Below are 26,412 nucleotides of genomic sequence, written 5' to 3'. Positions count from 1 at the left end.
AGGAAGGTACGAAAGTAATCTAGGAGTGGATCACTGGACAACGGTCAAGAACATCCTGAAATACCTGAAAAGGACTAAGGATATGTTTCTTGTTTATGGAGGTGACAAAGAGCTTGTTATAAACGGTTACGTCGATGCAAACTTTGACACTGATCCGGATGACTCTTAAGTCACAAACCGGATACGTATTTTTATTGAATGGTGGAGCTGTCAGTTGGTGCAGTTCTAAGCAGAGCGTCGTGGCGGGATCTACGTGTGAAGCGGAATACATAGCTGCTTCGGAAGTAGCAAATGAAGGAGTTCATATCCGATCTAGGTGTAATACCTAGTGCATCGGGTCCAATGAAAATCTTTTGTGACAATACTGGTGCAATTGCCTTGGCAAAGGAATCAAAATTTCACAAGAGAACCAAGCACAACAAGAGACGCTTCAATTCCATCCGCGATCAAGTCAAGGAGGGAGACATAGAGATTTGCAAGATACATACGGATCTGAATGTTGCAGACCCATTGACTAAGCCTCTCTCACGAGCAAAACATGATCAACACCAAGACTCCATGGGTGTTAGAATCATTACTGTGTAATCTAGATTATTGACTCTAGTGCAAGTGGGAGATTGAAGGAAATATGCCCTAGAGGCAATAATAAAGTTGTTATTTATATTTCCTTATATCATGATAAATGTTTATTATTTATGCTAGAATTGTATTAACCGGAAACTTAGTACATGTGTGAATATATAGACAAACAGAGTGTCCTTAGTATGCCTCTACTTGAATAGTTCGTTAATCAAAGATGGTTAAGTTTCTTAGCCATAGCCATGTGTTGTCATTTGATGAATGGGATCACATCATTAGAGAATGATGTGATGGACTAAACCCATCCGTTAGCTTAGCACTATGATCATTTAGTTTATTGCTATTACTTTCTTCATGACTTATACATGTTCCTATGACTATGAGATTATGCAACTCCCGTATACCGGAGGAACACTCAGTGTGCTGTCAAACGTCACAATGTAACTGAGTGACTATAAATATGCTCTACAGGTGTCTCCGATGGTATTTGTTGAGTTGGCATAGATCGAGATTAGGATTTGTCACTCCGTGTATCGAAGAGGTATCTCTGGGCCCTCTCGCTAATGCACATCACTATGAGCCTTGCAAGCAGTGTGACTAATGAGTTAGTAACTGGATGATGCATTACGGAACGAGTAAAGAGACTCGCCGGTAACGAGATTGAACTAGGTATGATGATACCGACGATCGAATCTCGGACAAGTAACATACCGATGACAAAGGGAACAACGTATGTTGTTGTGCGATTTGACCGATAAAGATCTTCATAGAATATGTAGGAACCAATATGAGCATCCAGGTTCCGCTATTGGTTATTGACCGGAGATGTGTCTCGGTCATGTCTACATAGTTTTCCAACCCGTAGGGTCCGCACGCTTAACGTTCGATGACGATATGTATTATGGGTTATGAGATTTGATGTATCTAAGGTTGTTCGGAGTCCCAGATGAGATCACGGACATGACGAGGAGTCTCGAAATGATCGAGACATAAAGATTGATATATTTGAAGGTTATATTCGGACACCGGAATGGTTCCGAACTGTATCGGGTATTTTCCGGAGAACCAAGAGGTTACCGGAACCCCCAAGGGGATTAATGGGCCACAATGCGCCTTAGTGGAGTAGAGAGAGGGCCGTCCAGAGGTGGCTCCCCACCCCCTTGCCCTGTCCGAATTGGACAAGGGGAAGGGGCGCCCCCCCCTCTTTCCTTCTCTTCTCTCCTCTTTCCCTTCTTCTCCTTCTTGGACTAGGAAAGGGGGGAACCTACTCCTACTAGGAGTAGGATTCCTCCCCCCTTGGCGCGCCCCTTGTGGCCGGCCAGCCTCCTCCTCCCCTCCTTTATATACGGGGGAGGGGGGACCCCATAGACACACAAGTTGATCTTTAGCCGTGTGCGGTGGCCCCCTCCACTGTTTTCCACCTCGGTCATATTGTCGTAGTGCTTAGGTGAAGCCTTGCGTCGGTAACTTCATCATCACCGTGAACACACCGTCGTGCTGACACAACTTACCCTCAGCCTCAACTGGATCAAGAGTACGAGGGACGTCACCGAGCTAAACGTGTGCAGATCGCGAAGGTGTCGTGCGTTCGGTACTTGATCGGTTGGATCAGAAGACGTTCGACTGCATCAACCGCATTACTAAACGCTTCCGCTTTCGGTCTACGAGGGTACGTAGACACACTCTCCCCTCTCGTTGCTACGCATCTTCTAGATAGATTTTGTGTGATCGTATGAATTTTTTTGAAATAATGCGTTCCCCAACATAGACGTTGTGGATGATGAAGCCGCTCAAAGCCGGAGGCGCAAAAGAAATTGTGCTGTGTTGTAGATGAGAAGCTATAGTCATAGAGGATGCACCTTACGGATGTCAGAGGGTATCATCAGCTATGAGTCCCTCGGTTTCGCCAAGACCTTAGAAAACCCATAGAGGACACATCGGTTTTGCCAGGACCGTGTGCCCGTGTACGGGTTGTCACTAACTCTCTATAGTGACTTCATGTCACCGCAGATGACGCTGTCAATGTCCCATCATGATGTGCCCATAACCGTCGCCGAGGTCACGTCTTGTACTTGCTTGGAAGCGTCCCTTGTGGCGATGAAGTGTCAATGTCGTGTTATGCTGAAAAAGTCGATGAAGAATTGTATCTCTTTCCACACTAGCCTCGCGTGTGAATTGTGCATCTTGATGTCGCTTCTCTCATATTTGCTCGACGCAGTTTTTCTTTTTTGGGCGTGATGTAGTCATACAACTCGATGAGTCGTGGCGGGGTCGATGCAGATCTCCAGGAGTAAATGTCGGTGTGTACCGTTGCGTACGGCTGGTGTATATGTGGTGCCGCGTCGAGCTCGGATGAGAAGGTAATTCATCATTTTCTTTTTCTTTGGTGGTTGTTGTGGTGGTGCCGAAAGCAGGTGACAGGCATTGGTGTCAAGCTCAGAGACGATATGTTGTCTTTTCAATTTTGTCATGTCGGTGTTTACGTGACTTGTACTTTGATCTTTGCGATATGAACGAGAAACGTATTATTATGAAAAGAATAAAATTTTGAACTTCGACAAAGATCAGGTTGTGCTGCGCCGGTGGCCCTGGGTAGAGTAGCTCGGAACGATCGAAGAAGTTTCTGCTGCCGCCGTTTCATGCGCAGGCACTTTTTTAGAAAACACATGCATATGCACTTTGGACTTTGGTGCATCCATGCAGGCGTGCATCAACATCAGATGAAATCTAAGGGTCTTCTTGATTTGCTCGATTCTAAAAGTTCTTTTTTCTTACCATAGGAGCCATTTTGCGTGATGAGAAGGGGCGGTTCATAGCTGCACAGTGCATAATTGTCCATCATGCTGCTGATGTGATGACAGTTGAAGCAATTGCTATGCGTGATTGTTTATCATTTATAAATTCCCTGGGTTTCAACAGAATTGAAGCTGAATCTGACTCGATAAATGTGGTGAACTATTGTCAAGGGCAAGACCAATGATGGAATGCATCAGCAGCGATTTTTGCTGACCGCGTTAATTGGGAAGGTCGTGTTCAAGCATTGTTTCCGTGATGCAAATTCAGTAGCACATGAACTAGCTAAATTTAGTTTTTGTAATAAACATAATGAGAGCTGGAGTAATGAACCACCTGGGTTCTTACTTAGTCAGCTGATGAACGATGTAATTGTTCTTTGATCTAATAAAGCTAGCTATGATGACCTTCCCTTAAAAAATTATTTTTTCTTTTTTACGAAAGGATTCTAAAAATTTTAGAATAGGAAAAATCTTATAAAAAATAGTATACAAAGGAATCCTTAGAAATTCTAGGATTCAATCTATAAACCAAACAACCAACATTAAAGAAAAACTAAGGATCTAATCCTCCAAAATTCCTACGAAAATCGTTTGAATCAAAGGAGCCACGAACCTCACAACCTGGACGTCCCGGTACCGTGGCCTCCTTTGCGATGCAGCCCACCTGGTGGTGTTGTGGGAGAGGCGACTTGAACACGCGCTCGTGTGTGCATCTGCGCTCGTTGTCCTTGCATGTGACCTACGCCCATGACCTCGTTGTTCCGGCCATGCACGCGGCTTTTGGAGGTTGATATAGTCGATCGTAGCCTGTAGGCGAGCGGCATCAAAGTGAGGTCTGAAGTGTCGTGTGCGTTGCACAGATCGAATTGAGTTCGATCATGTTGAGCGCACAAATCGGATCAAGTTCGACCGCGTCGCATAGCTGGATGTGCACGAAGATGGAGTTGCCGGATGCACGGATCGTTGAAGTCTGAAGTCGCGGGAGGTCATTAAACACTTGGCGGCCGTTTCGGAGCAACAAGTCCTTATTTTCTTCACCGAAAAACAAAGCAATCTGATTTATCCGTCGCTAGGGTAAAACTAGTCTAATGGAATTTTTAACTTTGAAGAATTGATCTAACCTAATTTACGGAACCGTTCTCATCTTTGATGATCGCAGACCAGAGAGAAGAGATTAATCTCTACGGTGGCGGCGAGCTACGGAAGTGATGGAGAAACCTAGATTGACGTCGTTAGACTAACCGCTCTAATATCAAGTAGAAAATTATATGATGTCTAATGTTTGTGTTTTATTGTGTTGTATTGATCCGACCCTTAGAGCATCTGCAATCGGACTTCTCAAATTGACCGGACGGGCGCAGGGACCACAGGCCGGACAGGAGAGAGAAGCAAAAAGTTAACCCAACCAAACCCCTCAAAGCCTCCTTAAATGCACGGGTGTGTCCGGTCAGTGGTCCTGCATCCGCCACATAGGATTAGGCCCACACAGAGCATCTTTTTTCTTACTTTATTATTTCTTTTCTTTCTCTCCCTTCTTCTCCACCAATCACATGCATATAACCGGACATATAAGGTAAAAAGTAAGACACGCTTGGACGCTGGTCGGGCACGTCCGTGGATGTTTGAAGGGCTAAATTGTTCCGTCCGGCTATAGATGCCCTCATATGGGTATATATAGGAGTACAACGTAATGAAAAGATTTGAAGTACAAGACAAATCATACAAGATTTAAACATATTTTATCTCTAACTCTTATCTCGATCTTACACGTTTATATACTTTGGTGACTTTTAGTAGTGGCCAACACTCTAGCCAGATTGATTTCATCCTCTCGAGAAGAGAAGATAGGCGTGCGTGCCTAGACTGTAAGGTGATACCTGGAGAAAGTGTTGTACCCCAACATAAGCTGGTGGTTGCTGACTTCTGCTTTCGGATTTGTGTCCAGCGGGATAAGCGTGCCAAAGTCGCTAGAACGAAGTGGTGGAAGCTCAAGGGGGAGGTAGCTCAGGATTTCAAGGAGAGGGTCATTAAGGAGGGCCCTTGGGAGGAAGGAGGGGATGCGGACAATGTGTGAATGAAGATGGCGACTTGCATTCGTAAGGTGGCCTCGGAGGAGTTTGGAGTGTCCAGGGGAAGGAAAAGCGAAGACAGGATACCTGGTGGTGGAATGATGATGTCCAGAAGGCGGTTAAAGAGAAGAAAGATTGCTTTAGATGCCTATACCTGGATAGGAGTGCAGACAACATAGAGAAGTATAAGATGGCGAAGAAGGCCGCAAAGCGAGCTATTGGTGAAGCAAGGGGTCGGGCGTATAAGGACCTCTACCAACGGTTAGGTACAAAGGAAGGCGAAAGGGACATCTATAAGATGACAAGATCCGAGAGAGGAAGACGAGGGATATTGGCCAAGTCAAATGCATCAAGGACGGAGCAGGCCAACTCTTGGGGAAGGACGAGGAGATTAAGCATAGGTGGCGGGAGTACTTCGACAAGCTGTTCAATGGGGAGAATGAGAGTTCTACCATTGAAATGGATGACTCCTTTGATGAGACCAGCATGCGTTTTGTGCAGCGGATCCAGAAGTCTGGGGTCAAGGAGGCTTTAAAAAGGATGAAGGGAGGCAAGGCCATGGGCCCGGATTGTATCCCCATTGAGGTGTGGAAAGGTCTCGGGGACATAGTGATAGTATGGCTAACCAAGCTTTTCAACCTCATTTTTCGGACAAACAAGATGCCAGAAGAATGGAGACGGAGTATATTAGTACCAATCTTTAAGAACAAGGGAGGTGTTCAGAGTTGTACTAATTACCATGGAATTAAGTTGATGAGCCATACAATGAAGCTATGGAAGAGAGTCATTGAGCACCGCTTAAGAAGAATGACAAGCGTGACCAAAAATCAGTTTAGTTTCATGCCTGGGAGGTCGACCATGGAAGCCATTTTCTTGGTACGACAACTTATGAAGAGATATAGGGAGCAAAAGAAGGACTTGCATATGGTGTTCATTGACTTGGAGAAGGCCTATGATAAGATATCGCAGAATTTCATGTGGTGGGCCTTGGAGAAACACAAAGTCCGAGCAAAGTACATTACCCTCATCAAGGACATGTACGATAATGTTGTGACAAGTGTTCGAACAAGTGATGTCGACACTGATGACTTCCCGATTAAGATAGGACTGCATCAGGGGTTAGCTTTGAGCCCTTATCTTTTTGCATTGGTGATGGATGAGGTCACAAGGGATATACAAGGAGATATCCCATGGTGTATGCTCTTTGCGGATGATGTGGTGCTAGTTGACGATAGTCGGACGGGGGTAAATAGGAAGTTAGAGTTATGAAGACAAACCTTGGAATTGAAAGGGTTTAGGCTTAGTAGGACTAAAACCGAGTACATGATGTGCGGTTTCAGTACTACTAGGTGTGAGGAGGAGGAGGAGGTTAGCCTTGATGGCCAGGTGGTACCTCAGAAGGACACCTTTCGATATTTGGGGTCAATGCTGTAGGAGGATGGGAGTATTGATGAAGATGTGAACCATCGAATCAAAGCCGGATGGATAAAGTGGCGTCAAGCTTCTGGCATCCTCTGTGACAAGAGAGTGCCACAAAAGCTAAAAGGCAAGTTCTACAGGACGGCGATTCGACCCGCAATGTTGTATGACGCTGAGTGTTGGCCGACTAAAAGACGACATGTTCAACAGTTAGGTGTAGCGGAGATGCGTATGTTGAGATGGATATGTGGCCACACGAGGAAGGATCGAGTTCGGAATGATGATATACGAGATAGAGTTGGGGTAGCACCAATTGAAGAGAAGCTTGTCCAACATCGTCTGAGATGGTTTGGGCATATTCAACGCATGCCTTCAGAAGCTCCAGTGTATAGCGGACGGCTAAAGTGTGCGGAGAATGTCAAAAAAGGGCGGAGTAGACCGAATTTGACATGAGAGGAGTCCGCTAAAAGAGACATGAAGAATTGAAGTATCATCAAAGAGCTAGTTATGAACATGGGTGTGTGAAAGCTTGCTATCCATATGACAAAGCCATGAGTTGGTTGCGAGATTTTATGGATTTCATCTCTAGTCTACCCCAATTTGTTTGGGATTAAAGGCTTTGTGGTTGTTGTTGTTGTTGTTTATATACTTCTAACATACTGTTCGCTGCCCTCATGCGTAGCTGCGGGGACGCATGCATGCATGCGTGAATCGTAAGCAGATGCGCACACTGACAGTGGGCTCTTGCTGGGACAGTGGGACTCTCAGGCTTGCAGCAGTCTACTACTGTTGGGCATGAGGTATCTCATGTATTTTCACATTTGTGCGCTTAATCTTGAGCACATAACTAGAGCCTACTCGTACTAGGAACCAATACTCGGCGTTCTGAACCTCGTTTGTCTCATCGATTTGGCTACAAGACTCAATGCTTTGAGACTTCCCTCCGTCAGGCTAGATGTATATAGGACTGCAGCTGCAGTCTTGAAATGGATTTTTCTGTGAATTAATGTGCTACTTGGATGGTAGGAGTTGAGATAAAGAATGACTAATTGTTATCCGCATTTAGACTGGGAATTTTTATTTCATTATTGTAATTGCTAATGAGATGAAGCTGGTTAATTGCTATTCTCGTTTATGCTGAGAAATTGTATTTGACGTTATGTTATTCTCTCCATGAGGCTTTTTCCTATTAATTGTTGTTTGTACCGAGAATTTCTGTTTTCACTTTTAAGCCTTGTTCGGTTAAGCCATTCCCTCAAAAAAAAAAGTGGATTGGAGTGGATTGGAGTGAAATGGGGGGGATTTGGGGGAAATTTGAACTAGATGGGATTTAATCCCTGCCAATACATGTCAATCCCTCTCATTTGTCATGGAACCGAACAAGGACTTAGTTGGCACCGATAATCCTTATCTCAGCTCATCGATCATTGCACTGTCATCTACAACCAAACGATAGTTCTGCTATGAGTTCTAGCCACCACAACAAGCTTAACCATATTGAATCGTTTTTCTCCCAAGTCGTGACCTAGCCACCGCAGCGAGGAATCAGGGCCCTAGACTACGCGTCTCCGAGGTTCCTTCACTTCCACCGACTACTCCAGCGACGGTTGGAGGAAGGGAAACCCCGAGACTTTGTTTTCGCGTGTGTCCAATAGTCTAGTGTCTTAGCTAGGTCTGTGGCTCTTCATGGCTTCGACTCCTGTGGTGGTGGTCACAGCACCGAGTAAGTTTCCACTAGATCTCTCCTCGCTTAGCTTACGGTGCCGAATCTGAGCAGGTGATTCATGTGTCTTTGTGTTGGTTCTAAGGTAATGGTCTTCTTCTTGTTGCTCTTTGTGATGGTGGTGTTGCTGGCAACCAGTGGCACTCTTGAGGCGGTGTCCTCTTTTTTTTCCCTTTGGTGTCTCCTTGACGTGACAGATAGTTCTTTGGTTGTTTGCTCTCCCTCTTCATCGCAGAGGCACCCTCTTCGCCGGTGTTGTGAAGCTGGGAAAGTTTTGTTTGGTAAAGGGTTTGGCACAATTTTCCAACAACACGATAGAAGGTCATGTCAGCTTCGGTAGTGGCGACCCGCACTCAACCAATACAAGGTCATGTCAGCTTCGGCAGTGGTGAGGCACATTCAGCTCGTGCTTGAGATCAAGTTTGTCTCTCTCATAACCTGCTTGTAATTATCTTGTTTTTTTAGACATCTTGCGTCATTGGGAGTTTTAAATATAATCCATAGCCTTACTCGCAAAATAAAACAGAAGTTTGCAATTATCAAATTTCATTTTTTAGGGGAACGCTGGAACTTCATTGATTCGAAATGTTAAAAAGGGAATACAAAGCACGGCTCGTCGCTCCGCTAGGCATGGTCAGAGACTCGGAGTGGCTTCCATTATATGCGCTGGGGTGCCCTTGGTGCTGAATATCGTGACCAACGTGTATCCCCAAAAGATTGGCCAAGTATTTAGTAGCCTCTTGACAATTAAGAGGGGAAAAAATTCTCTGTGCATATGTTCTAATAGAGTACTGAGTGACTAGTGAAAAGACAGGAAATTTATGCAAAACAATCTTTATGTTGAAAAATGACGACAGACTTAACTGGAAGGGAAAGGAATGGTTACTAGACTCTGACAGAATACACCGCATTGCCAGTTTTTGCAAAGACAGATTTATCCCAAAGAATGTTTATGCGATTGTTTACATAATGACACGGAATAATCGGTTCATCACACCAAATCTTTTTTTCTGAAACAATCATTAGGTGAGAAGCCCATGCCACTTGTTTTCTACCTAATACAGCGTGGCAAGAACTCTCCTCTTCTCAAAAGTATATACTCCAAGGCCTTCATCTGATAAAAGAGCCACGTGGGTACATCACAGACCATCAGCATTGCTCCAGTACCGAGCAGGCATGATGAAAATGGTCTCAAACGCTCTTCATTCATCCACATCAGGTCGTGTGTGTACAACGTAAACCGCAGGCTGCATGCAGGTTGCCTGGACGATACTTGCTCTACTAAGCCACATACAACTGATACTAGGAGGCCTCTGCATCCTCAATCCATTGGCAAAAGTGGTATAAAAACCTAACTATCTCCTTATCACAGGGCCTTTATACAAACCTCTAGCAACAACAAAGCCCTCCGGAGGCTGATGGTCCTCCAATTCCTCCAACCAGACTACCTCTGAGCTATCTATTTCACTCGGCAAAACAACTGGTAAATTGTAGCAGAAAATGTTAAAACAACTCAAAACTGGCATAACATAAAATAGATTAAAAACAATAATCAAATGTCAAGAGCTGTATATTACCAGATGGCTCCTTGACTGAAGACTTCTGGAAGTATGAACAGTCTCTCCCATTCTCAGCAGAATATGGTGGAGAAAGGACGTCAAAGAGCGCACAAGGTGTGATGGCTCTGAAAGTGTGGATGTTACCACCCCTATCAGGATAAAGAATGGTTGTCTCTGGCGCAGTCATTTCACGGTCTCTCACACACCTTGCTGGTCTTGCTGCACCCAAGGGAGTAATAGGCTACATAATCTTATTAGTCGGCACACAAATTTGACACAACCAACAAAATGATTTAAACTAGGATCATTTGCATGATTAATAAATGATCCATAAGACTAGTTTCTAAGCATAGACATTCTTTGAGCTCATCAAAATTAGATAGCAGGAGATACAGCAATTTATTAAATGCATGACAACTAACTATCTGGCATTACTTTCGAGGTGTTTGCTAGCATTAACAAATTGCGATTAAGAATGCCATCAGTATCCAGCCACTACTCAGCAACTTTCTGTGCCGCAATAGGCAAGTTATGCCATACTGAATAATTGAGACACAAAGTAGGGTGTGGAAACAGATGGCATGACACAAAATTTGGCATCACAGATAGAGTTCCTGTAATTGACAACATCAGTAGAATTTGAAGAGCAAAACATGGGAGCAAAAGCCTTTTTCTAGGACATTCAACAGTGAAAATGGCCCAATTTACTTCTGAGAATAGAAGGTAAGGGCACAAACAAGGTTGCTGTTCTGTAGCATCTAATTAGGGCCATATTTACTAATTCCAGCAATTTTGCTGCTACATCTAAAAAAGATGCTTTCAAATAACTATTGCTGCAAGGTCCCCAACATACACCACAGATCATTATAGGTCATTGCATACTGTGCGGATTTCATGATAAGAAATGTACCAAGAAATTGCATGACATGTTCATTTGATGAAAGGAAATGTCCAATAAAATTATCTTCTTGCATAAAACGCATTCCACATTAGTTTTGCATAGTAATTTGCATTTCCATTTATTAAGCAAGGGGAAAAAGAACTAGATCAGTCATGAGTTGCATACTGGATATCATGCACAAACAAATTAACCAATTGGAGGACTACGGCCATGGCCAACTATTGTTGTGTAGAAGATTTTCGAATGGCAGAACTTACGCTTTAACGGGTCAGTTGGATCAGCTACATCAATCCAATCATACGATTCGGCGTGCAGCTTGCCATAAAGAAGCTTGCTCAGCACAGTCATTCCTGGATGATTGTGAAGTGGAATAACTGATGACGGTGGCATACAAAATATACCCATCTGCATAATAAATTATGAAAATCAAAGTTATAAGAAAGGAGGCACTTCATGTATTCATTTGAAAATGCACAGTTTATTAATTAAGATAATGCTTAGATGACGTGCAAGAGATCTTACAGAGAAACTTTCGCATTCATGAATGTGCAGATATTTGATTGTGGGCGCGTACTGATTAGGCCCACCGCGTCCTCGCCTCCCATTCTGTTGACGCGTAGAACTATTCCAAGTACGTGCAATTTGTGCTTCGTTATCTAAACCAAGATCTAAAGGTCTGATCTCATCTGGGAATACAAAATAGAATCAATTATGAGTCTGCAAATGCTCATTGCTATGGTTTCGCTGAATCAGATGAAAAGCAAGTTTTTTTTTTGCGGTTGAGATGAAAAGCAAGTTTTACCCTACATTAGCAATGGAACAAATTCTAGAAGCAGTATAGTACATCACAAGTTCATATCAAACATGAAGATGGCCAAAGCAGCTAAGAAAATAATAATATCTTGTTAATGTTACTGCCACGTTTTGCCATGCCATCGAAGTACTTATTTACCAATTTTGGTTCCATTTCAAGAAGTATAATTGAAGTTCTCTGTCCGAATGATGAGTTTCTTGATTGTTTGTTTCTGTGGGGTTTGCTAGTTCATGGCAATGTTTAAACATGACAAACACGTAACCCATGTCACCCAAACCACTAATCCAATCACTTTAAGGTGATAAGTGATAACTGGATCGTTTAAATAGTTGGAGGTTACAATTTCAACAGTAAGTTTAGTGTTCAAAAGTGGAGCCCAAGTTATGGGTTGGAAGTGGACATTTATACCATTCCAAATAAAAATACTGCTTTTGCCATGCAATTAGAGTAGCACATGTAGTTCACTGTTGGTCATACCTCTTCACGAGCACTGACAACTAAGACTATTAAGAAACTCCTTACATGAAAATAGTACAACACAAATAAATGTTCTTGTCTTATTGATCGGTAAGTTCGGATTGTTTACCAGGAAATGTAGCTGATGAGTTTTTCAAAACTCTTGGCACATTTTTTTAAAAATAGAAGGCATGGAATGGTTTCAATAAAAAACATTATACAGAAGATTAATGGTTTGTGCAATGATACGAATCAAGGATGAGGCACAGCTAAAAAGGAAGCCACCACCTTCAAGCAACTTATAAGTTGCTCTCGAATCCATTGTGTTCATACCTTTTATGCGCTGTTGGTATCATGCATTACAAAAACTAACTTGGCAATATGATTACTGCTAAAACTTTCTATCATATAACAACAAGTGGCTCAGCTTGATTCAGTAACATCCAGTTACTGATAAAAGCAGTATAGTAAGGCTAATGCATGATCTGACATCTAGTTAGGATGAAGGACATTAGAAAAAAAGCAGAAGACGATGACTATGGTACATGTGTATGTAATATTGCAATTTATGTGAGAATGCTGAGTGAGGAATGTTAGGAGAGGAAGGATTTACAAGACTCTGCAACCAGATGATGTATGTACCCTGTACCATAGCAATCTCCACGTAAATAACTCCAGATTATTCAAAATAGTATAAAGTTCGACTCACCTAACAGTGCACGAACTCTCTCGAGTGTTTCTTCAGATATAGGTCCATCTGGAGAAAATGATACTTTACATGCATCAGACAGGTTCTTTATTTTTGGCATCTTGCACGGCAATGTACAGTTGACAAGATATGACTGTCAAACTTCAGAAGGCTCTGTCCAGATTTTGCAACCCAAGACTGGTGGCAATTGATCCACAGGGTTTTGATGATGGAGCAGAGTCTTTCCCACCTACCAAAATAACAGCAGTTTATATTTGTGGCATTATGCATCAGTAGTCACATCAAAGAAATACATGTTAAAGACTGAAGAAATGTATGGTAACAAGACGCCTATTACATAGGTTATCGTAAAGTAGCTGATATTCGGATGGGGAAAATTTGCGTGTATCCAGTAAGAAACTGAATTAGAGTGTAAACCCTTAATTTGAAGTAAAACACCTGAAGAAGCACAAGATCATGTTCACATATGCTCACAACACATACTGGGTGCCCAACCGCATTTAGAGAAGGTAACAACAGTTGGGGGGGGGGGGGGGGGGGGGCAGGGCATAATACAAAATTAGGTATAATATGATGATTATGTTTAACAGCACTTTCACTCTGGAAACTGGAATGCAGATAGCTATGCGAAATGCTAACAAAGTGCCCTAGTCAATGGCACAACCAAAATATCACCTGTAATCACATGTGTTTTGCATACAAACGTAGAGGGGAATACAAGAGCAAGTGGATTAAGGGCACGACCAAGGCGGGCGCTTAGGACAACTGCCAGAGTTAGATTCCAGGCCAATTAGTCCGCTGAATCCTGGTGTTATCCAAGGTGTCAGCAAAAGATGATGTGTCGGCGCTTGTCCGTTTTTCTGCCCGCTCGAAATGCCTGATTGTTTAATTTACTCTACGGAATTAGTGCCTGCCGTTGCAAGCCAGGGCGCTTAGGTGTTTTTTCTATTTTACAATCTTTATTTATTTTCATGCAAGGGCCTCCATAAGCAGCCGGCATTGTAGATGGCCTAAGGCCCCTACCATAAGCTATGAAGCTTGTTACTCGCGTACCATCAATAGGTCCAACACAGTACTGATTGGTGATAAATAAAACAAAAAAATAGGATCTAAAAAACCGTACCTACAAAAAAATAAGTGGTGTCGCTCAATCTCATACCTTAAGTATGGATCCCACCTGTGGCACACTTCTATTTTGGTTGGGGTCTCCAATGGAGGCTTCGTAAGATCATCTCATAGCATGCCAATAGCACGGAGGACTTTTTAAAAATAACAGCTAACAACTTCAGTGGACCTAACAAATTTGTGACAATTAATCTATTCCTAAGGTTGTGCCCAAAAATGTTAAAAAAAACATAGCTACTAGCTGCTCAACACACATATGTATCATATCCCCCAAGCACAAGAAAGGTTCTCTGTCACAATTAATCCATTCCTAAGGTTGTGTCCAACGGTAATAAAAGAAACATGGCTACTTGCTGCTCAACAACATATGTATCGTGTCTTTGAGCAATTCACAAGTTTATAAATCGTAAGAAAGGTGCTCTACCAAGCCTAAGCATGTTCACACAAACTATATCATTATATTGTCTAGGTACTCCATCCTACCCTTCTCACCTAGTAGCCCATACTCCCTCCATACCAATGAATAGGAGCACACGCACCCCAAAATTCAACTTTGACCATAAATTAGACCAACCAAACGTTGATTATATGTGGTAAAAATTATACCATTGAATTCGTATTGAAAAGAAGTTTTCAGTGGTATAATATTTAAGTCACTAAAATATACATTATTGATATAATTTATTTTCAAAGTTAGATTTTGGAAAGCGTGCGCATCTTATTCATTGAAATGGAGGGAGTATGTAATAGCATATATGCAACTGCCCCATAAATTAGCATATTTGTATTATTGTCCATCTAAATGCAAAATCAGAACAAGAAAAATATAACTTCAACATGACACAATGTAATTCAATAAGCACTACAGACAGATTTTGGTCGAAACAAGAAAATGTAACTTCAACATGACACGCCATACAATACAATAAGCACTACAGGCAGATTTGATGTCCACAGATGGTAGCGAGCAATAAAGTACCATACACATGATATCGCAAAAAAAAATTAAGGCCACCAATACAGGTAGCAAAACCAGGTCAACACACGGGCCAACTGCCGCAGCATACCATTTTCGAACGGATGGTCACCTAGCTTGAAGGATTTGGGAAGGGAAAATCACCAATACAATACCGAATCAGATCTTGAGGTCTAGGGTTTGTACCTCGGACTTTGTAGGGGAAATCTGCAAACTTGGATAAGATGCGCTGCTGCCGGTGAGGTCCTGGTCGCCGGCGTCGTCCAAATCGGCGGCTGCGCGAGCTGCAAAGACGACGGGGAGCGGGGGTCAGAGGACAGAGAAGGAGAGACGGGGAGGAGGAGCATGTCAGCAACCGACGACACTCGCCGTTTCCCGCCGCCACCGCTCGCTGCAGATAGGAGAGAGGTGAGGGAGGGAGAGGGCACGGCCGACCTGCCGCTAAAGCTCCCAGTCAGACACGCGCCGCCGACGCCGCCGCCAGGAGGGCGAGAGGGAAGGGGGGTGACTGGTGAGGAAGATAGGGTTACGGGGAGGGGGGAGGGGGAGGGGGGAGGGGGAGGGAAGGAGAGAGAGAGAGGGAGGGGGAGATGGGACCTCCGGGAGGCGAGGGAGGGACACGCGCGACCGAGCGACGCTCGCGGGGCTGGTTGCCCTCCTCCGGCAGTTTTCTGCGGGGCTTGCCTCGGCAAATTTTGATCAAATCACGCATCTTTCGTTTCAAAATAAAATACAGTATACAACATTATTATTCTCCCTATAAAAACATTGTTATTATTGTAAATCAAGTATCATTTGATGTTATTTTTTAAAACACAAACAGATACAGACGTTTATAAGGCTAGTCATAGTGGAAGTAACTTAGCAAGTAACACAGCGCACTCCGAGAAATTTTTGTTTATGTGGCATGTAGTTAATGAGAGGTGGTAACATAATATGTTACTGTAACATAGCGCTTTTCAAGACAAGATGAGTTTACAAGCTAATTAATGAAGTCTTCTATGACACTACTACTATGTTACTTTGCACTATGAAGGTAGTAATTTAGACTAGTGTCATATGTATGACACTAGTATAAGTTACTCCCCACGACCAGCCTAAGCACGTGCATACAACGCACGCACGCATACCTAGTCCATATGAGCAACTCTAAGAGAGTGAGCGATATTCCCTCAGGGATCCGATTTTTCATCGAATCTGATGCATTGTTGGGAGTCTGTGATCGTTCATGTTTTCTGCTCTATTTGATGGTGGCGGTGGTCCTTCCAATAAGCTCAGGAGGGACGAATGTGATGTCTACGTGTGTGTGGCGAGCATATATGGGTGTCTTCCTTATTAATATGTGGCGATGAACTCATATCTAGTGAAAGAGAAGTATACATGGGAAGGAAAGTATCCCGATATTTTGACTCCTAGTCATAAGTTCGTCGTCGTCATGTTGACGAGACAAGCTATCAACATTCCTAAGGGCTCCTTGGTACATACATTTTGCATCACTATTTCTAAGTTCATTTTTAGTATGGACCTGAGCTTTGACTTTGTTCGCAAATCTGCTTATCTTCCCACAGTAACCGGAACTAACTTTTATTCCGATAAGGCACTTGAAGATCGATCTCAGCCAGACTTAAGGTGAAGCAAGAAGGGGGGCAATAATCCTCTTCCTTGTTCACTTTTCTGCCCTTCTTCTCCCACACCTCCGTCTCCATCTCTGTCTCCTTTGACTTTTTATGGGGCGGCATGTGCAAATCTGCCCTGATTTTCAAATCTTGCAAGTCTCCTCTTGCCTTCGGCCCATCCTTGGTCTTATCTGCATGTTCATCAGTGTCGCAAGCAAGCCCTCGAGGACATTCTTCGCGATATGCATTTGATCAAGGCAATGAGGCGTGTCGAGTTTGGGCCAGTACTCCAAGTCCTAGAAAACAGACGTTGTCGTCCATACCTTCAGCAGCGGCTCCAGCGTCTTTTTCATCTTTCTCAGTGCGGGGCACAGTTCCCAGTTTTTCAATAGCTCATCGATTGTGGCGCCGCTCCTATTACGTGCAGGTCCTCGATGCTCAGCCTCACCATTGAATAGATCTCCACGGTTTTGTTGGGAAACATAGCATGCAATTTCAAAATTTTCCTACGCTCACGCAAGATCTATCTAGGAGATGCATAGCAACGAGAGGGGGAGAGTGTGTCCACGTACCCTCGTAGACCGAAAGCAGAAGCGTTTGACAACGCGGTTGATGTAATCGGACTTCTTCTCATTCTGATCGATCAAGCACCGAACGTACGGCACCTCCGAGTTCTGCACACGTTCAGTTTGGTGACGTCCATCGAACTCTTGATCCAGCAAAGTGTCGAGTAAGAGTTTCGTCAGCACGATAGCGTGGTGACGGTGATGGTGAAGTGATCCGCGCAGGGTTTCGCCTAAGCACTACGACAATATGACCAGAGGCGTAAACTATGGAGGGGGCCGCCGCACGCGGCTAACAGATGTTGTTGTGTGTTCTAGCGGTCTCCCCCCCTCCCCCACATGTATATAGGTTGGAGGGGAGGAGAGGCAGCCAAGGGGCGCCCCAAGTAGGAGGAATCCTACTTGGGCCCCTCCCAATTTGGCCTCCACCCCCTTCCATATTCATCCGGAGGGGGAGGAGGGAGGAGAGAAGGAAGGGGGAGGCCGAATTGCTCCCCTCTTCCCCTCTTTCCTTCCCCTTATTTTCGCCTACATGGGGCGCACTATCCCCTAGGGGCTGGTTTGTCCCCTTCTTGGCCCATTAAGCCCATGTAGTTGCCAGGGATACCTGGAACCCCTTTCGGTGACCCGATATAAACCCGGTACCCCCGGAACACTTCCGGTGTCCAAATACCATCGTCCTATATATCAATCATTACCTCTTTACCATTTTGAGACTCCTCATCATGTATGTGGTCTCATCCAGGACTCTGAACAACATTCGGTCACCAAATCACATAACTCATATAATACGTCATCGAATGTTAAGCGTGCGGATCCTACAAATTCGAGAACTATGTAGACATGACCGAGACACCTCTCTGGTCAATAACCAACAGCGGAACCTGGATGCTCATATTGGTTCCCACATATTCTACGAAGATCTTTATCGGTCATACCGTAATGACAACATATGTTATTCCCTTTGTCATCGGTATGTTACTTGCCCGAGATTTGATCGTCGGCATCTTCATACCTAGTTCAATCTCGTTACCTGCAAGTCTCTTTATTCGTTCCGTAATACATCCCGCAACTAACTCATTAGTAACATTGCTTGCAAGGCTTATTATGATGTGCATTACTGAGAGGGCCCAGAGATACCTCTCTGATATTCGGAGTGACAAATCCTAATCTCGATCTATGCCAACCCAACAAACACCTTCGGAGATACCTATAGAGCATCTTTATAATCACCCAGTTACGTTGTGACGTTTGATAGCACACAAGGTATTCCTCCGGTATCCGGGAGTTGCATAATCTCATAGTCGAAGGAATATGTATTTGACATGAAGAAAGAAATATCAATAAAACTGAACGATACATATGCTAAGCTAACGGATGGGTCTTGTCCATCACATCATTCTCCTAATGATGTGATCCCGTTCATCAAATGACAACACATGTCTATGGTTAAGAAACTTAACCATCTATTGATTAATGAGCTAGTCTAGTAGAGGCTTACTAGGGACACAGTGTTTTGTTTATGTATCCACACATGTATCAAGTTTCCAGTTGATACAATTCTAGCATGAATAATAAACATTTATCATGATATAAGGAAATATAAAATAACAACTTTATTATTGCCTCTAGGGCATATTTCCTTCAGTCTCCCACTTGCACTAGAGTTAATAATCTAGTTCACATCGTCATGTGATTTAACACCAATAGATCACATTGTCATGTGATTAACACCCATAGTTCACATTGCCATGTGACCAACACCCAAGGGTTTACTAGAGTCAATAATCTAGTTCACATCGCCATGTGATTAACACCTAAAGAGTACTAATGTGTGATCATGTTTTGCTTGTGAGAGAAGTTTAGTCAATGGGTCTGCCACATTCAGATCCGTATGTATTTTCCAAATTTCTATGTCTACAATGCTCTGCACGGAGCTACTTTAGCTAATTGCTCCCACTTTCAATATGTATCCAGATTGAGACTCAGAGTCATGTAGATCAGTGTCAAAGCTTGCATCGACGTAACCCTTTAGGACGAACTCTTTGTCACCTCCATAACCGAGAGACATTTCCTTAGTCATCTTTAGGTACCTAAGGATAATTTTGACCGTTGACCTGGATCACTATTGTACCCCCTTACCAAACTCATGGCAAGGTACACAATAGGTCTGGTATATAGCATGGCATACTTTATAGAACCTATGGCTGAGGCATAGGGAATGACCTTCATTATCTCTATCTTCCACCGTGGTCGGGTTTTGAGTCTTACTCAACTTCATACCTTACAACTCAGGCAAGAACTCCTTCTTTAACCGGTCCATTTTGAACTCCTTCAAAATATTATTAAGTATGTACTCATCGAAAGTTTTGTCAAGCGTCTTGATCTATCTCTATAGATCTTGATGCCCAATATGTAAGCAGCTTCACCGAGGTCTTCCTTTGAAAAACTCCTTTCAAACACTCCTTTATGCTTTCCAGAAAATTATACATCATTTTCGATCAACAATATGTCATTCACATATACTTATCAGAAAGGCTGTAGTGCTCCCACTGGCTTTCTTGTAAATATAGGCTTCACCGCAAGTCTGTATAAAATTATATGCTTTTATTAACTCATCAAAGCGTATATTCCAACTCCGAGATGCTTGCACCAGTCCATAGATGGATCGCTGGAGCTTGCACACTTTGTTAGCACATTTAGGATCGACAAAACATTTTGGTTGTATCATAAACAACTCTTCTTTAAGAAATCCATTAAGGAATGCAGTTTTGACGCCCATTTGATTGCTAACATGATTCGGGTAGACTTAAGCATCGCTACGGGTGAGAAGGTCTCATCGTAGTCAACTCTTTGAACTTGTTGAAAACCTTCTGCAACAAGTCGAGCTTTATACACAATAACATTACCATCAGCGTCATTCTTCTTCTTGAAGATCCATTTATTCTCTATGGCTCGCCGATCATTAGGCAAGTCAACCAAAGTCCATACTTTGTTCTCATACATGGATCCTATCTCGGATTTCATGGCCTCAAGCCATTTTGTGGAATCTGGGCTCATCATCGCTTCCTCATAGTTCGTAGGTTCGTCATGGTCTAGTAACATGACCTCCAGAACAGGATTACCGTACCACTATGGTGCGGAACGTGCTCTGGTTGACCTACGAGGTTTGGTAGTAACTTGATCTGAAGTTTCATGATCATTATCATTAGCTTCCTCTCTAGTTGATGTAGGCATCACTGGAACTGATTTCTGTGATGAGATACTTTCCAATTCGAGAGAAGGTACAATTACCTCATCAAGTTCTACTTTCCTCCCACTCACTTCCTTCGAGAGAAACTCCTTCTCTAGAAAGGATCCATTCTTAGCAAAAAAAATCTTGCCTTCGGATCTGTGATAGAAGGTGTACCCAACAGTTTCTTTTGGGTATCCTATGAAGACGCACTTCTCCGATTTGGGTTCGAGCTTATCAGGTTGAAGCTTTTTCACATAAGCATCGCAACCCCAAACTTTAAGAAACGACAGCTTAGGTTTCTTGCCAAACCACTGTTCATACGGTGTCGTCTGAACGGATTTAGATGGTGCCCTATTTAAAGTGAATGCAACTGTCTTTAATGCATAACCCCAAAATGATAGTGGTAAATCGGTAAGAGACATCATAGATCGCACCATATCTAATAGAGTACGGTTACGACGTTCGGACACACCATTACGCTGTGGTGTTCCAGGTGGCGTGAGTTGTGAAACTATTTCACATTGTTTTAAATGAAGGCCAAACTCGTAACTCAAATATTCGCCTCTGCGATCAGATCGTAGAAACTTTTTTTTTCTTGCTACGATGATTCTCCACTTCACTCTGAAATTCTTTGAACTTTTCAAATGTTTTATACTTGTGTTTCATTAAGTAGATATACCCATATCTGCTCAAATCATCTGTGAAGATAAGAAAATAACGATACCTGCCACGAGCTTCAACACTCATCGGACTGCATACATCGGTATGTATTATTTCCAATAAGTCATAGCTCGCTCCATTGTTCCGGAGAATGGAGTTTTAGTCATCTTGCCCATGAGGCATGGTTCGCAAGTATCAAATGATTCATAATCAAGTGATTTCAAAAGCCCATCTGCATGGAGTTTTCTTCATGCGTTTTACACCAATTTGACTTAAACGGCAGTGCCACAAATATGTTGCACTATCATTATCAACTGTGCATATTTTGGCATCAATATTATGAATATGTGTATTACTACGATCGAGATTCAATAAACCATTCACATTGGGTGTATGATCATAGAAGGTTTTATTCATATAAACAGAACATCAATTATTCTCTGACTTAAATGAACAACTGCATTGAAATAAACATGATCTAATCATATTAATGCTCAACACAAACACCAAATAACATCTGCATCTGCTCCTGCAACAGGTAGATGGAGTGTGCGATGGTGACCGTACCAACCTTGGAATTACTTGCAACACACATCGTCACCTCGTCCTTAACTAGTCTCTGGTTTTTTTGCAACTCCTATTTCGAGTTACTACTCTCAGCAACTGAACCAGTATCAAATAACGAGAGGTTGCTATAAACACTAGTAAAGTACACATCAATAACATGTATATCAAATATACCTTTGTTCACTTTGCCATTCTTCTTATCTGCCAAGTGTCTAGGGCAGTTCCACTTCCAGTGACCATTTCCTTTGTAGTGGAAGCACTTAGTTTCAGGCTTGGGTCTAGCTTTGGGCCTTTTCATGGGAGTGGCAACTTTATTGCCATTCCTTTTTAAAGTTTCCCTTTTTTTCCTTGCCTTTTTTCTTGAAACTAGTGGTCTTGTTAATCATCAACACTTGATGCTATTTCTTGATTTCTCCCTTCGCTGATTTCAGTATCGTGAAGAGATTGGGAATCGTTTTCGTCATCCCTTGCATATTATAGGTCATCACGAAGTTCTAGTAACTCGGTGATAGTGACTAGAGAACTCTGTCAATCACTATCTTATCTGGAAGATTAACTCCCACTTGATTCAAGCGATTGCAGTGCTCGGACATTCTGAGCACATGCTCACTAGCTGAGCTATTCTCCTCCATCTTGTAGGCAAAGTACTAGTCAGAGGTCTCATACCTCTTAACACGGGCATGAGTCTGAAATATCATTTTTAGCTTCTTGGAACATCTCATATGCTCCATGGCATTCAAAACATTTTTTAAGTCCCGGTTTTAAGCCATAAAGTATGATGTACTAAACTATCAAGTAGTCATCATACCGAGCTTGCAAAACGTTCATAACGTCTGTATCTGCTCGTGCAACAGGTTCGTCACCTAGTGGTGCATCAAGGACATAATTCTTCCATGCAGCAATGAGGATAATCCTCAGATCACGGACCCAGTCCGCATCATTGATACTATCATCTTTCAACTTATTTTTCTCTAGGAACATATAAAAAATAAATGGGGAGCTATATCGTGAGCTATTGAACTACAACATAGATATGCAAAACTACCCAGACTAAGTTCATGATAAATTAAGTTCAGTTAATTATATTACTTAAAAACTCCCACTTAGATAGACATCCCTCGAGTCGTCTAAATGATTACGTGATCCAAATCAACTAAACCATGTCCGATCATCACTTGAGATGGAGTAGTCTTCAATGGTGAACATCTCTATGTTGATCATATCTACTATATGATTCACGTTCGACCTTTCGGTCTCCAGTGTTCCGAGGCCACGTCTGTACATGCTAGGCTCGTCAAGTTTAACCCGAGTATTCCACATGTGCAAAACTGTCTTGCACCCGTTGTATGTGAACGTAGAGCCTATCACACCTGATCATCATGTGGCGTCTCAGCACGACGAGCTGTTGCAACGGTGCATACTCGGGGAGAACACTTATATCTTGAAAATTTAGTGAGGGATCATCTTATAATGTTACCATCGTACTAAGCAAAATAAGATGCATAAAAGATAAACATCACATGCAATCATAATATGTGACATGATATGGCCATCCTCATCTTGTGCCTTTGATCTCCATCTCCAAAGCACCGTCACGATCTCCATCATCACTGGCTTTGACACCTTGATCCCCATCACAGTGTCGTGGTCGTCTCGCCAACTATTGCTTCTACAACTATCACTGACACATAGTGATAAAGTAAAGCAATTACATGGCGTATGCATTTCATACAATAAAGAGACAACCATAAGGCTCCTGCTGGTTGCCAGTAACTTTTACAAAACATGATCATCTCATACAATAACATATACCACATCATGTCTTGACCATATCACATCACAACATGCCCTGCAAAAACAAGTTAGACGTTATCTACTTTGTTGTTGCAAGTTTTACGTGGATGCTACGGGTTTCTAGCAAGAACCGTTCTTACCTACGCATCAAAACCACAACGGTGATTTATCAAGTTTGCTATTTTAACCTTCAACAAGGACCAGCCGTAGTCAAATTCGATTCAACTAAAGTTGGAGAAACAGACACCCACCAGCCACCTTTATGCAAAACTAGTTGCATGTTTGTCGGTGGAACCGGTCTCATGAACGTGGTCATGTAAGGTTGGTCCGGGCCGCTTCATCCAACAATACCGCTGAATCAAAATAAGACATTGGTGGTAAGCAGTATGACGATCACCGCCCACAGCTCTTTGTGTTCTACTCGGGCATATCATCTACGCATAGACCTGGCTCGAATGCCACTATTGGGAAACATAGCATGCAATTTCAAAAGTTTCCTACGCTCACGCAAGATCTATCTAGGAGATGCATAGCAACAAGAGGGGGAGAGTGTGTCCATGTACCCTCATAGACCGAAAGTGGAAGCATTTGACAACGTGGTTGATGTAATCAAACTTCTTCTCGTTCCGACTGATCAAGCACCGAATGTACGACACCTTCGAGTTCTGCACACGTTTAGTTTGATGACGTCCCTCAAACTCTTGATCCAGCAAAGTGTCGAGGGAGAGTTTCTTCAGCACGACAGCATAGTGACGGTGATGGTGAAGTGATCCACGCAGGGCTTTGCCTAAGAGGATGAACCGTCATATGATTGTAAGGCAAGCTTAGTTAGTCACCGAGCCGGACACGTTGTGTATGAGCCGGCCAGGACTATGTAAGTCGTGGGGCATCAACCTGTGTATATAAAGGGGTGTGACCCGGCGGCGGGTTAACTCAAGAAGCAACAAGTCAAGAACTAGGTCAAGCAGATTCGCTCCCTGGTAATCGAAACCCAAGCAACACAACCCCCAGTAAGCCTTTACCTCGCTACGAGGGGCCGAACTAGTATAAACTCTTTGTGTCCTTTGTCCCGATTAACCCCTTTAAGCTAACCTAGACACGGTGGCTCCACGTCTAAGTCCTTTCGCTAGGACATCTGCCGTGTTAAGTCCATGATAGTTGGCACCCACTATGGGTCCAACGCATGATGGTTTCGAGTTCTTAAAGGGCGACTTTGCAGGGATCAAGGGATATGTTGTGGGCCGGATGACCAAGAGTCGTCGCGGCAAACTCTACATCGACGATGCAGGCTGGGGCCCTGAGGATGGCTCAATCGAGTATGGGTACCAGGTCCCCTTCGGCGAAATCCACGTCTTCATCAGCAAGATCGGTGAATCGGGCCCTGAGACGGACATCTACACCGGCATCGTCGAGACGGCTCAGCGTGCACGACCCGCTAAGGATCAAACCACTGTGAAGCATGCCTTTATGGGTTCCATCCATGGGGCGGAACTTGATGAAGGATCTGCGTATGGTGGTGAGATGACCATCTACTCCGATGGAGAGTCGTCAACCGGTGAGACTGATTCAATGTATCAACTGCAGGACGACCAGCTTGGGGGATGTTCCGTTGGTGACAGTATTCCGGACCCCTATGAGCCACTGAACATGGTTGCAATCTTCATGGCTAGCACACAACCAGTGCTCGGTTCGACGACCGCCGCGACCATGACCTCCAGCTCAGTGGCTGCAGTGACGACTGGGGCTAGCGGCTCTGCGTGCCCGCTGGCTCAGGTTATGACCGAACTGCTGGATGATTTGGCAACTTTGATGGGGACGGAGGTGACCCCGGACACTCAAGAGCAGCATAAAGTGGATGTTGCAAAGCTACGAGATGAGGTAGCTCAGGCCAAGGAAGAGCTGGCGGCTGAGAATGCTAGGATGGCCATGGAGCGAGCTGCATTGATGTTCAGGCACAACGGATTCATGCAGAATCTTTCCAGCTTACCTTGGATCAAAACGCTTCAAATGCCATCATGAGGAGGCACCAGAGTCGCTTAACTCCGGATTATGATGTGAGAAACCTCTTCAACACACCTGGAGCAGGGACCAGTGACCCGCCTATGATGAACCGGGCTGGTGAAGCACCGGTGACAGGAGCGTCGGTTCAACCACGAGCTACTAACCCGCCCCGCTTGACTCCGTCTCAGCACGCTCCGACACTGTCGGGTCATTATTCCAATCCTCTAGATAACATGATTGCTGTGGCGACAGGATTGGCAGCTCTCCTAATGGAAGGCGAGTCTCCGGCCGCTATGGAGATGCCGAGGGCCAGAGAGCTTCTTCAAGCAGCAGTGGCTCAGCAGGCGGCTTATTCGTACAGCCGTGAAAGGATTCACTCGACCCCTCGTCCGAGCCGGAGTTATAGTAGACATATTGACTCGCCAGCAGTTTCAAGCAGTGAGAAAAACCGTAACCAGCCCCGTAGGCATGACCCGGCACGCGGTGGTGTTGATGCTCAGACTTTGGTGGATCAAGCCAGGGCACGTTGGGAGGCTGAGCTGGCGGCTCAGTTAGCGGCTCAACGACAATCTTCGGTTTATCCGTCATCGTTTGTGGAGGCAGGAGTGACCTCTAGAAGCTTACGAGTGCCATGTTTAGTGCCGGCTCTATGCAACGAGCGCTTGCCTAAGGATTTCAAGGGCCCTCGTAAAGTGCCTAACTACAAATTGGATCAGCCCCAGAGGCTTGGATTGAGAGCTATGAGATGGCTATGGAGATGTTGGATGTCAGTGATGCCTCATGCGCTAAGCATTTCACCATGATGTTGGACGGGCAGGCTCGTAACTGGTTGAAAGGGTTGCCTGCTAACT

At 43.8% G+C, this 26,412-nt stretch overlaps 1 protein-coding gene and 1 pseudogene across 3 annotated transcripts; one reads left to right on the top strand and one right to left on the bottom strand.

Annotated features, from left to right (window-relative positions):
- The first annotated feature begins 6,766 nt into the window (after positions 1-6,766).
- LOC147965764 (uncharacterized) lies at positions 6,767-7,340 on the top strand (annotated as a pseudogene).
- A 2,143-nt stretch (positions 7,341-9,483) lies between these two features.
- LOC125514185 (plant cysteine oxidase 4) lies at positions 9,484-15,692 on the bottom strand. Of its 3 annotated transcripts, none has more exons than XM_048679462.2 (7): positions 15,561-15,692; positions 15,312-15,409; positions 13,025-13,253; positions 11,568-11,731; positions 11,303-11,450; positions 10,163-10,363; positions 9,484-10,065 (listed from the first exon to the last, which is right to left on the bottom strand). In XM_048679462.2, exons 3-7 carry the CDS (start codon positions 13,122-13,124, stop codon positions 9,941-9,943), a joined length of 738 nt encoding a protein of 245 aa, XP_048535419.1. In that variant the 5' UTR covers positions 13,125-13,253; positions 15,312-15,409; positions 15,561-15,692; the 3' UTR covers positions 9,484-9,940. The 3 variants fall into 3 exon arrangements, with proteins under 3 accessions (XP_048535419.1, XP_048535420.1, XP_087384512.1); XM_048679463.2 differs by having other exon boundaries at positions 15,495-15,676; XM_087528386.1 differs by lacking the exons at positions 15,312-15,409; positions 15,561-15,692 and adding an exon at positions 14,184-14,318.
- Between the last annotated feature and the right edge of the window lie 10,720 nt (positions 15,693-26,412).

Source organism: Triticum urartu, chromosome 6A (genome assembly GCF_056163025.1).
Source record: "Triticum urartu cultivar PI428250 chromosome 6A, HENAU_Tu73, whole genome shotgun sequence".
Lineage (NCBI taxonomy): Eukaryota > Viridiplantae > Streptophyta > Magnoliopsida > Poales > Poaceae > Triticum > Triticum urartu.
This window is presented reverse-complemented; position numbering and strand designations above follow the sequence as displayed.